We start from the raw sequence: 13,397 nt of genomic DNA on the forward strand, positions 1-13,397 counted from the left end.
ATCCCAAGGGACGTTTTGATGTAAGACCTATGTAGATAAATTCACATTACATCCCATTAATGCACAACAGTGGTATTAACAAATTAACTTAAGACCTCAGACCCCATCATGCTCTATATTCTGTTTGTTTATTTTCATGGTATGGTTTGCCTGTTAGGTCTGGCAGTTACGAGTGACATAATGTATGAGAGGTGAAAGATGAGATGATGGCATATGATATATTTCATTGGCCAGACCAGGACCAAAAGAAATTGTAGCACCATGTGAAGCTCCTCAAAACACCTCGGAACTCTCCTCATCCTTCAATTTTATGCCGTTACTTTCACTGGAAAGTCAAACGAGCATTGTTTGCTGTTTATTCAGACTCATTCAGTTCCACATATTCACAGCTGGAAGCTCCCATTATGACCTGTTTTGTGCTGTTGGCCAGTGTGCTTGGATGAAGTACTTTGCTCAATGGATGCTCAGCAGTAGCTGTTGAAGGAGGAGAGATACTCACTGTCTCTACAAACTTATTCTCGCATGCTGTAGGGATTAGGACGAGCAACAAACAGTTTGCTTCTTGGACTTTAAGGCTAGTGCCACCCCTACCTTTATGTACTCTGTTACATATAGAGACATGTGAACTGAACTTTTGTACATTTTTTTCGCCTCAGGGTGGTCGATTCCGTGGTCTGACCATGGGCTTCCCTCCTCTGCCCCAGCGCTCCTCAGGCAGACGCTCTTTTGGACGCTCCAAGCGACTCAGTCTGGCCCGCTCTCTGGACGACTTGGAGGTAGGAGCATATGCATGTGTACGAGCCAGCACACGCAGACACATGCACACACACGTATAGTACATCTGCCATAACATAAGTGTTGGATGTTATTGCAGCGCTCAAGCTCAGTCTGACCACTGCGTTATTGTCACATTTGAGTCACACGTGCACCATCCATTTCTAATAATAGCAGCTCATGTGCTTCATACATCCTCACATGACACGTCAAGCCCTCTTCTCACATCACCGTGGCAACATACACACAGAGCCAGTGTATAGAAAGAGCCAATAGACATCGACAGGCTGGTATTAAAGGGATAGTTCAGATCATTTGAAGTGGGGTGTGTGTATCAGTTACTTATATTATATCCATAGTTACTGTATTACGTACATTAGATTGCAGTACGGCGGTCCTTGTCAATGGAGTCTGATGGCGTTGAAGAGAAAATGCAGATGGCTCAAGTTCTGTGCTATCTGACGACAATGTAAAGTGGTGAAAATATTATTAGTATACCGAACACTTAAAGTAATATTGATTGTTTTAGGTGGGCCTTTTTTAGGTGGCCTACATATGTTTTCCTGCTGCCCCCCTCCACAGCAGTACATTGCTTAGTGTTTTTGCCATGATTCCTGCCTGCTTCTCCAAACTGACAGCATCCTGACCGCCATCTGCAGTTAATAATACCCTATCAGTGGATATGTGCCTCATACAACCTCACCTCAAATAATTCAAACTGCGTCTTAGGAAGGTAACTGCTTATCATTAAGTGTGCTGACTATTTAATATATGCAGCCATACATTTAGGTATCAAAGTGCTGCATATTGTGCTGACTGGGTGCAGTATGGCCACACTGTTGCAAGAATTATACTTTCGCTCCCCTTTTAGCTGCAAGAAATGACCTGGTTTCTAGTCATTTGAGAGCCATGAGTTTTGCCTAACAATATGTCTATTTAGTTCTACTTTACAACTTTTTTATAAAGAGAAAGCCTGCTGTGGCTGCTCTAGTACTCAGGCAGGAACGATACAATCAACAGCTATCGTGGCCACCACTGTAAATGCCCTCTAGGAAAAGCTTAGGTTTGCAGGTTAAATGAATCTTAATCAAGCTGAAATTGAAATGTCATTCCATTGTCAGCAGCTGTTTTTGTCAAATGCGTATCTGTTGCTGAACGAGCTGCAGGATAATATTGTATATTAAAGTTAAACTAAAGTGGAACATATTGACGTGTGTGTGTGTGTGTGTGTGTGTGTGTGTGTGTGTGTGTGTGTGTGTGTGTGTGTGTGTGTGTGTGTGTGTGTGTGTGTGTGTGTGTGTGTGTGAAGGTTGGCGAGACCAAAGCAGAGTCCTGGTCCTAAGATAGAGATCAGAGGAAAGCTAAATGTTTCCGCAGTTTAGTGGCTACTGTGGCACCATGGGAGCAGATAAGCTGATCCCACACTGTCGCTTCAGCAGTGAATCTTTTTAATATACATTTTTGGCATTTTTCCTTTATTGGACAGCACTGTGGAGAAAGACAGGAAGTACGTGGAGAGAAGGAGCGAGATTTGCTACAAAAGTCTGTGGCTGGATTCAAACTGGAGCTGTCGCATCTCAAACTAATGAGCCACGAATTATTTTAATCACAATAAAAACAGCTGTGTATAATTTTAATCAGAAAAACCTCTTCTGATTGAATCCATCAATCAGCAGATCCATTGGTGCCCACATGAAACTATTATTAATTTCTGTTCTCACCGTCATTAGAAGTCACACTTTGGCATGCTGTTTCTCTTAATGTCCATGTTGTATTGCCAGTCCAAATGTTAGCCTGTTAGCCACCCTACAGAACACATTACACAACATGTCTTTCATACAATGAAGTGTTTTCTTTAAAATCATGACACAGATAATGGGTTCATCATCAGGTGGCCTTATCCTAAGCACTGGTGCATTTTGTAGACATTTGGAATGCCCACCATTGTGTGTGTTTAGCACAGGGGTAGATCTTTCTCTGTCCTAGTGCCAGCTCATCCCATGGCAGGGTTTCTCTCCTCTTTTCTCCCCATCACCCCCACCAACCCTTCATCCCCTTTATTCTACCTTTTTCTTCCGGTCGTTAGGCCCTTTTCTCTTTCTGCACATGCGGTAATGTCTACAAACAGAGAGGGCTTTGTGTTGCCAGAGGGGGGAGGAGAGAGAGATTTGTGTGTGTGTGTGTGTGTTTGTGCGTTTGTGTGGTGATGGTGGTGGGGGGTAATGGGGTCCCAAGTGTTAGCCTGCACATCTAATGAGCTCTGATGAGCAACAAGCCGGCATTCACCTCGTTAGTGAGGCTTTCACACAAAAGCACATACAGTATATAGCCACATGCACACATAGGGCAGATACACCCATATATACACGAAAAGCCATGCAAGCACATACATTACAGTCAGTAACATACAGTGCTGGGAAGGTTACTTTTGAAATGATTTAATAGGTTGTAGATAAATGTAGTAAGTAATGTAACTATGTTCTTCATTACAACATTTATTTTGTAATTTAAGTACCTAATACAGTTACATGTAACTAGTTACTCCCCCACACTAGTAACATACAACATACAAAACATGGTTGAACTTGAATTACACACACACACACACACACACACACAGTAGCTGTGTCATGAAAGTTTCTCCAGCAGCTCTCAGACTTCAGGCTGTAATTTAAGTGTGTGTGAGTTTGTGTGCACAGTGCTGCATGTATACATGTGTATATCTGTCAAGACTTAAGCTTGCAGCTTATCTTGTGATGAGTCTGATTCTAGAGCTTAACCATTATACACCCACACATATTCAAACAAACACAAAATGTCTTATGACTGCAGTAAGGGGAAGGAAGTCAGGCTGTACACATCTGCTCTGCTCCAGCTGTGCGTGTCTGGAGTTCAGTTTGACATTGGATGATCTTTGCCATATCATTTTCCAGTGTTGTATATGCATGAAGGCTAAAAAATACATGCATGCATAACTTTACTAATGCAGACCCTCACATGCAGTTAACTAAAATAACCATTTGTTTATGGATGCTGGCACACACAAACAATTCTTAAGTGGCCCTGGAAGGTTGAAATCTGAACAGCAAGGTGACTGTGGGTGCAATTAGTCACAGCTATGTAAGCTATTTACTGAAGTAATAATGACAAATGAGAACAGGCACAAATAATCATAAGGGGTTGAATGTACTAATACAAGTACTACACAATACACACAATAGGCTGATTGCTGCTGTTCCCTCCACAAGCTGCAACTTAATGATGGGTAGAAGTAGATGAAGACTATCTTTAGTGGGAGAGACAAATGCAATGAGATCTCTGCAGCACAACAAAAATGTTTTACCATTGCAGGGGGTGTTCTCTTTATGTTTTATCTTCATGTTTCTAACAAAGGCACGGTTTTATTGTGATTGTGGCCAAGTTGTGAGGCATTTTGTGAATGGATGCCCATAATGTAATTTCATCCAGTCTGCAGATTAAAAAGTCCTCTTCTAATTTTGCAAAGAAGTAAAAAAGTTTTGTAACATGCTTGTTTACAGTTTAATCCTTAAGATGTAAACTGTGCCAAAGTCAGGCACGTACTAGCTAACTTATCTACATCACCAACCACATTGACGTGCCTGTGTTTTTGTGCTTATGTGTAATGCCGTTTTATGTGTGCTTGTTTGTTTTTTGCATGTCAGTGCTTGTGAGATTTTTCCATAAAAGCTAATTGATTTAGAGACCAAATATTGGCTTCTTCCCCAAGGAGACAAATGCAGTCTGCTGTCCCACAGGCAGCGGTGGGAGCTCTCAACAGATCTGCCACACAAACGTGCATCATGGCCCCTACCCTAAGACATGCACCTGACTGGGCTCTGAGGTCAAATCACCTTGAAGCAATATTTTAACTTTGTTAGAATTTTTTCAGATTTTGAGGGTGCATGCATTTCTACAGTGCAAGTTCAGTCAGCCTCCTAACAAACCTCAATTTGTTCTCATGTTACCCTTAGTATTTGGGATATGTTTTCAAAACCCGTTGTGAATTAAAGGGGCACGCTAGCAACTGAATAGTGCTCTTCCATAAAGTTGGGGACATGTGAGAGACGGATATAAAACATTTTGAAACAAGGATGAGATGTCCTGAATTGAATAACTTTGTTGTTATCCCAGGCTCCTAGTTTATAGCACATTATTGTATGAAAACAGGTATGTACTTCAGAACGTCTTCCAAAGCTGTTTCGAAGTGGCATGGTGATGAGCAGTATTGTGAAAAACACTGCGTTCCTGTGGGCTGACACTGATTGCTGTTGCCTCCTGTCTGCATAATGCTCTCTTGGTTATTTATCAGTCCTGAGTGTGAGTGAGGTGGTGCTTCACATGCTGTCCTCACCCCTGGGCCAAGTGGAGGCCGGGCAGGAGGGGGGGGGGGTGTGTGAGAGTGGGTGTTAGGGTGAGTACCTCCACTGTGTGTCAAGGCATGTTGAGGAATGCAGCTATTTCTCAGTTCAGTCGCACACAGCCTAATCACTGCTACAGATCCCGCAACGATGATCTCCCTCTTTTCTCCACATATCTTTCTCTCTCAATCTTCCTGTTTGCTTTGCCTCTGCCCCCCTCTCCAGCCACTATGAATGTCAGTTTACTTTCCGTGCTCCAGACATGCATGGGGCATACTAAGCAGATGACAGAAGAGCACTGAGGGTAACGCATTCAACTCAGCGCTGATTTTCTGTGTGGGTGGGTGTTCCTTAATGGCAAGGGGTCTCCCTATGCAGCTTTGCCTCCGCATTTGTCTGAGTGTGTGCATCTCTCAGCCCACAGCAGTGTGGGTGGAATAGAAATTACACGAGGGTGGGTGGAAAAGCAGAGAAAGAGGAGGGGGAGAGCAGAGAGGCAGGGCGAGGGAGATGATAGAGAGGCAGGAGGAGGGGGGGACGAGAGAGAGGGCGAGAGGGGAATCTAGCGACAGCGACATTCTGTAGCGGTTTGGACATTTGAAAGCCATCAAGCTTTGCTGCTTCATCTCTCTGCACACGCACACACACACGCACACACGCACACACACACACACACACACATACACACGCACACACACATACACACACACACACACACACACACACATACTCACACACATTCAACAGCTGATAACAATGTGTACTGAGGGAAGGTCTCACATGCAGTGCTGAGGATTACTTGTCTCTTCCTTTATGGAGCAGCAAACTTTGAGCGTGGATTCTGAAAAGGCCACTGATCCAGTGAGTAAACGAGCTGTGTGTGCATGTGTGCGTGTGAGTTTGTGTGTGTGTTTGCTCTCCCTATATTTGATGCAGCCTATATTAGATCCCACTGATGATTCCCTTGCTTCTGTCACATATAGCGTGCAGGCTGTGTTACACTATCGTGGCTGTTTTAGACAAACATTGTTGGAGCAGATGGCATAAGTTGAAGAAAAAACACAAATTAATTTCTTGTCAGCTAGAATTTCAAACATTATCAAGCGTCATGTATAAGCAGCCTCCTGTTTAATGTGCTCTCTTTCTCTGCTGTTCTCGTGGAGCTGTCATACTAATCACCCATTACATATTTGCTTAGAGTTAAAATATATGAAATGACCTGAAACGTAAGTTGCTAGGCCTATCTCTGGAATGACAGATCATGTGACCTGTGCTGGCCAATCATCGGGGTCTTTTTGGCTTGTCAAGTTAAAGGAAAACCTGTTGATTCTTAAATTCAGTGCATTAGATTTGTTCAACTGTAGAAACTGTAGAGAAGTGTTTGTCTGATGTGTTATTGTGATCTCCTTTATTCCAAGTAGTTTGTGTGTGTCTAATTGCACTCTAAATACATATATAAATGTATAAAATATATATATATATACATATATATATATAGTAGTATAAGCAATAAGGTCATGATGTCCACATTATTGTATTTATGTATGCAATTTTGAGTGAGGGGGTTTTGACACTCGGGTAAAAAGCAGCACAGGACGTTATTTCACTAAACACAACAGTGTGAAAAGAGTGGTCTGCAAGCCCTCTGACCCGGCACTCACACACAAACACACACACACACACACACACACACACACACACATATACACACACACACACACACACACACAAACTACACACAGCCATAAAAAAAAACTAATTCACATACCAAAAAAGTGAATAAGCACACAGTCAGAGACCCAAGATAAGAACCTGCACACACATTTCTTCTTCTATGTGTGTATTCTAACACTGTTTGAGGGTTTGTGTGTGTGTGTGTGTGTTCCTCGTGATATCCCCTGGGAGCAGAGTGTGTTGGGGCTGGAAAATCAGATGATGAGACAGGATCAACGCTGCTCCTGTACACGAAACACCTCAGGAGGCCAGGAGTCACATCAGAATTAGCTCAAATAAACACAAGCGTCTCTTTTTATCTTCATCAAGTGCTAGATGGGTGCAGTTTACCACATCAGCACAATCAAACAGTGTCCTGTGATAAGTCAGTCGCAGGACTAACTTAGAAGCGTAGACAACATAAGCTTACCAGTTTTAGGCTCTAGTTTATAGTAGCTGTTAATATCCTGTGTTGTAGTTAAAGGTCTACTTGTGAGTACTGTTCCTCTTTACGGCTGCAGTTTTCCTGTTTGGCATGAGTCATCATGATTTTGAAGATTTCTGCTCTTTCCTTTTTGCGTTATTTTGCACATTTTGCGTCTAATGCAACAACAGCGAATGTAAATCACAACTTCTGAAAGGCACCATCTCATGCAAATCAAGTTCAGTTGAATGTCAAGCAGCAGCGTATGTCGTCTTCAATGGAGATTTGGCAGTCAAGTTTTCTAGCACACATGAGACAACATACACAAAGAGTCCAGATAGCCACTGCCTGAGTTGATGGCACACCAAGAACAAACAGTCCACATCTGTACATATATATTTTGTAAATGTATATATTCTATATTGGATATAATTGTGTCAGTTATTTAGGCCTATGTTGACTTTTTAAATATAGCTACGTGTGTGTGTGATTGCAGTAAGCTGTGCTCTCAGCTGGTGGCATGTCCAGTCACATTAGCTATTGATGCTAACTCATTATTGATTCACAATCTCACACACTGAGCAGTGGTAGCAGAGCAGTACAAGAAAATTATCCGTAGAAACCAGAACTTCTTTCCTGCTCTGCTCCTCTCAGTACTTCACCTCCGTCATGACAGCAGAGGGCAATGTTGAGTTTTATTGAATATCTGTGTTTGCATGCAAGCCAGAGAAAGAGACAAATGGAGTGATGATAAACTCTTCTCCGCAGGAAAACTGTGGTTATTTTGACAGAGCTGGTTTGAAAGTTGACAGCATCTTTATATATTATCTTTATATATCTATTACTTAACTGTTGGCTAAACCACAATGAAAAACCACCTGTTGATTCCTCCTGCGTTGCTGGAGCTCGTCTCTCTCATTTAAGACTTTGGTTTCAGTTCCCTCTATTTATGATCTCAAAGTCTGAACTTTAAATGTTCTTCATTGTGATAATGATTTGCAAAAGTTAGTGAGTTAGGCCCACATGCTGATATATAATGAGATCATAGAAATGTTTTAAATGTTGTGAATTTTGCTAAACTGTTTATTGGAAGGCAGCTAAGCCTTTTATCCCCAGTTGTTTTAATCCCTGCTGGGGTAACGCTGCAAATCAGTGAGCAGGACTACTTTATGGCGATATTGGATTTAAAGGATCTAAGTATCCATGTAATGAAGCACCTGTATTTGTCAGGTATTTAGTTCACTGAATAAGTCAAAAAACAGACTGTCCTGTTTAGTTAGTTTATCCATTAACAGTCCTGTCAATCTAATTTCCAGCTGAATTTCCAGAAATTGTATAATATAAGATGATACTACAATGTTTGTGACAAAATGCAAACTTGATTTAGTATGTCAGCATGTTACGAACACAAACAAATGACTTCCACAGAGATAAAATGTAGTCACAAATTATAACCAACAGGGACATGATCATTTAGAGGCAATAATGTTAATTGTAGCCACATTTTAGTCATGTAAATATATGTGACTTACTTGAAACTGTGTTACAGAAATGTAGATTAACTCTAGAAGCACAAAAGTTACTCAGTATTAACTGTTAACATGTGTTTTGCGTGTGTGCGAGTGTGTGTCTGTTTCTGTGTGTAGCTCTGTTGTCTTGCTGTGATCTGATCTTTGCAGATGAAAATATTTCTCTTTTATGTTTAGCTGCCCCAGAAAACACCATGATCTAATGTACAGACTCACACAGACACAAAGGAAACAGAGCTGCTTGGCTAGACCACAGGAATGAGGCTAAAGAGAGGAGTGAGATACGAGAAATATCGTCTCCTTTCTTTTCTTTTCTTTTCGCATCAGGATGTGGATTTAGCTTTGTCATATCCCTCTTATCTTGTGTGGCGCCCGGTGCCACTCTCTTTCCCTCATATCCTGACAGATATGTTTTGAATTAGAGCACAGGTTACTCATATACCACTCTTTGTTCTTCCTGGCTTGTCAAAGATGTGTGAAAGACCAGTGAGCTGTTCCCAAGGTTTGCACAATGTGGCCTTACTGGCTTTTTAGGTGCATTTGATAAAATTAGCTGAACGAGGCTGAACTTGAAAGCTTTGAAAATGAGGCGTCCACCAGGCAGGCCTCTTTAGCATTAGAAGCTCTGGGAGTTAGGGCTTTGGCAGCGCCTTTAGCCTCTGTGTTTGTGTGTGTGTGTGTGTGTGTGTGCTCGTGTATAGCGGTAGTGGGGGGGCTTAGTACTGGAGCCATCCCCTATGTTGCTATGATACGGGAACATGAAAGGTTAACATTAAGTTTAACAATAATATGGCACTGCGTTTTCAATTCTATGGCCTCAAATGGCGCTTGGAGTACTGAAAAGAGGCCAGTGAAAGTGTTCTGTTCTGAGTCGATAGTCTTCAAAGTGGCACTTTTTCATCAGAGATAATGGAGAAAAATTGTAGTGGACATGGCCCATGCAGCTCTTAATGGTCACTGGTTTTCTTATGTTTTTATAGTGTACAGCTGAGCTCTTTTGATTCTTCTGCGTGGAACCAACTCCTAGACAAGAGTTCCTAAATGAATACAGACAAAACGAAAAGGCAAAAATCTGTTTCCAATAACTGAACTATTTTATATTCAAATTGAAAAACATTCAGATTCACTACAACTTCAGAGTATGGCAGCCATACAAGTCTAGTTCAGAGAGTATAGACAAGTGGGAACACTTAGACGGTTTGTGGTACTTTGTAAGGAGTCTTACACATAAAACAATGCAATGAAAATGCTGTGTGAAATCTGTGAAGTAGAATATTTGTAACTGAGCTGCTACAAGAATATATCTTTCTATCCGCACACATACACACTGTTAGCACAGAATTCAGCTCAGAGTCAGCTGCTGTCTGCTGGATTCACACCAGGTCACACAGACCCACTCAAACATACGTTTTTACTGTATGTGCTTTCCTATCGCGGTACAGATCATTGCAGACAGAGACAGTGGCATCAAAAGGACAGACTGTGGAGGTATAGGAGAAGGTGTAACAGAAACTCTTACTCTTTTTTGCCAAACAGGAAATTAGGGGGAGCTAGGTGTAGGCTCAAGGCCATATACACAAATTCAATTGCAGCCTTTGTTAATGTGAGAGAGAGAGTGTGTGCGCTCTGAAGTAGGGTGCTCTGTCCTGTGAAGTGCCTTTGTTTGCTTCAGTTGACCTTTTAACAAACCTGCAGAAATTTCATTAATGTTTTTAAAGTGGATGCTAGAGAATAAACTCTTTCTCCCTCTCCACTCTTTTGCGTCCTATTCTCCACTCCCTGTGCTTATAGTGCATGGAGCAAGAAAGACAATTCATTTCTTAAAGCACTGGAAAACATCTGACACAGTTGAATTTGATCGTACCTAACTGTGATTCAAACAGGGAGGAGTAGGAGGAGGGTGGAGAGGTAAGGGCTGTGCTGCGGTGTGATTGGCAGACTGACCTTTGTTCCCTCCCCTCTCTGTAACTGCTGCCCGATGGGGGCGTGTCACTATGGAAACAGAGCCGTGTATGTGTGTGTGTCTGCGAGAGAATGGAACTTCCTTGTCAGTCCGACAGCTAAGTGTGTGAAGGAGAGAGGAAGCATGTTGTTAGCAGAGAGAAACGGAGTATTTACTTAATGGAAGCTTTAGCAGATAGTGAAGGCTAATTCTTAGGTGTGTGTGTGTGTGTGTGTGTGTGTGTGAGTGTGTGTGTGTGTGAGAGTGTGTATGACAGACTTGCTGAGGCATGGCTCCATCCATGTCAGCTGTCTGCATGACTTTCCTGCCCTAGATAGCTCCTGTAGAGGCTGTGTCAGCGTTAGCGCACATGTCTGTGTGAGTGTTTTCATGTGTGTTTGTGTGGTTCGGATATGTAGATTGAGCAGTCAGTGGGTTTCCTCCTGTGTGAGGGTAGAGCAGGATGAGCCTGAGGAAGAGGCTCTCCTTCAAGCGGGTCTGGAACTTCAACACAGTGAGTAGTATACATGCATGCGCACACACGAATCATGCTGTACAAGTGGTCTGGACTGAGAAACTTGCTGAACTTATTGTGTTGTAAGAGGAGAGAGTGGAAGGACAGACATACTTATGTGTTTGTGTCTATAGAAGCAGCCTATATCAATGCTAAACAGTCAAACATTATCTGATTTATAAGCCAAAGCAGCTTTCAATCATAAACCAAAGTCTGGCTGTAATGCCGCCAAAATGCTACAAGTGGAAAAACTTAGCAGCCACATTAAAAGTTCAGCAGCCCCTTTCCTGACAATAATTTTGTACCCCGGCTTTGGTGTCTTCTATACAGTTAATGACAAATATCAGAGAAGCCAGGAACGACGAGGAGAAAGAGACAAGGGGCGAGAGAAGAAGAGAATGTCATTTAGTGCAAGCAACAGTGCATACCAGTGTTGTTGTGCTCACTGCAAGTGTGTAAGACAGGAACAGATGGAGGGTAGAAGGGGCTATCACCTACAGCAAAGCATGCAGCGACAAAGAGGAACCCATTACCTTCAGACCAGACGAGAGGGAAAACGCAGAGATTGGATGCGTTTATAGGATGACAAATGGAGATGAATGAAGACAAAATAAAAGAGAGAGAAGAGGGGCTCTCGGGGAAAAGACACAGTATGATATAAGTTAAAATGAACATGTCATCCAGTCAGGGGTGGTGGCAGACTGGGAAAGTATGTGTTAAAGTGAGACACAAGGAAAGAAAGACCAACAAGAGTTTGTGACAGATCTTGGCTGTTTCCCTTCCTCTCAAATCCAGATGTGCTCTGGGCCAGAGCAAGAGATAGATAGAGAGAGAGAGAGAGAGAGAGGAAGAGAAACTGAGGTAGAGACGAATCAGAGATTGCGACAAATGGAGAAAGAGCTTCTTTTTTTTTTTTACTCCTATGAGTCATATGGTTTGTACATTTCACCTTTGTGGCTTGTTTTGTGTGTGTTCAAAGAAAGAGAGAAAATATATAGCTGTAAGACAATGGAGAGGTGAGCTGAGTAATCTTCCTCTGGTGAAATTTCAATTAATTTCAATTAAGTGTATTGACTGGCAAATGCGAGTGTGTTGAGTTGGAGGTGTCTGATCAGATCGCATTGTGTTTACGCTCTTCTGTCTGTGTGGGTTTAAGGCAAGGAGCCAAGTAAAACAAACATCTATCACGGGCTCAGCCTCTGAGTCACATCTCCTGTGTGGCTCCATTGTAGGGAAGCAAACATTATCTGCATTCCCTCCTTTCATAGAGAGCACATATTGATTCCTGAATGCATCACAGGGATTTAGGGCTTCATTCCACAGACAGTCACAGGGAATTTCTCCTTGGAAGAAGTTTTGCAGTGTTTGCAAGGATGCTGAGATGGTTTCATTCACATTGAGTTTGCTGATTGCTGTTTTTGTAATTGATTTAGTCAGTTATGTTTTTCAAAATGATTAGGGAATGATTAGATTTTTGCAATTCTTCATCTCAGGGTTGCATGGAGAGTATCGTCATCCATGCTCACACCTGCAGAGCCACATTTTTACTCGCTTTTAGATCAGTGGAACCTAATCGGCTTGTCCGTCTCATCCTATCCTCTCTGAGTTAAGTTACGCTAAAGCTAAGCGGTTTCATGGTTGCCAAGTTTGGCAGGGTGACTCTGGCCTTCTCAATGGCAGCCACTATTCACCTCATATTCAAAAGTAAACACACAGGCACGCATACATTGAGACTGTTGGAGCAACAGCTTCCCCCTCAGCTGGAAGTGCGTGTGTGTGCGTGCGTGTGTGCGTGCGAGAAGTCTGGAAATCTGTGTTGTGAATTCTAAGTCACCTTTTAAGGAGCGTGTGTGTGTGTGTGTGTGTGTGTCGTGTGTGTGTGTCGTGTGTGTTGTCACAAGTAAAGGTGTGGTCGCCTCTAGTCATGCCACTGCACAGGAGTAGATTTAGAGGATATGCTCACTGTTCTTCCACATTTCAGTCTGTTCACTTACACATTCATTCCGTACCAAAGGTGGCAGTTACAGCTCCAGTGATGGAGCCAAGAATAAGGTGCCCGTGGTACAAACAGTCTTGTCTTTGTGTGTGTGAGTGGATATGTTATCCCTGACAGTTTCTCCCA

At 42.4% G+C, this 13,397-nt stretch overlaps 1 protein-coding gene across 1 annotated transcript in view; it reads left to right on the forward strand.

The window, feature by feature from the left end:
- The window catches only part of rgs12b (regulator of G protein signaling 12b), a 38,584-nt gene that overhangs the window by 6,301 nt on the left and 18,886 nt on the right, over positions 1 to 13,397 (forward strand). The window contains exon 4 of the mRNA XM_070827948.1: positions 657 to 776. Coding sequence (XP_070684049.1) covers positions 657 to 776 — 120 coding nt within the window. The remainder of the gene's footprint in view (positions 1 to 656; positions 777 to 13,397) is intronic.

The sequence above is a fragment of the Pempheris klunzingeri genome, chromosome 3, assembly GCF_042242105.1.
Source record: "Pempheris klunzingeri isolate RE-2024b chromosome 3, fPemKlu1.hap1, whole genome shotgun sequence".
Classification (NCBI taxonomy): domain Eukaryota; kingdom Metazoa; phylum Chordata; class Actinopteri; order Acropomatiformes; family Pempheridae; genus Pempheris; species Pempheris klunzingeri.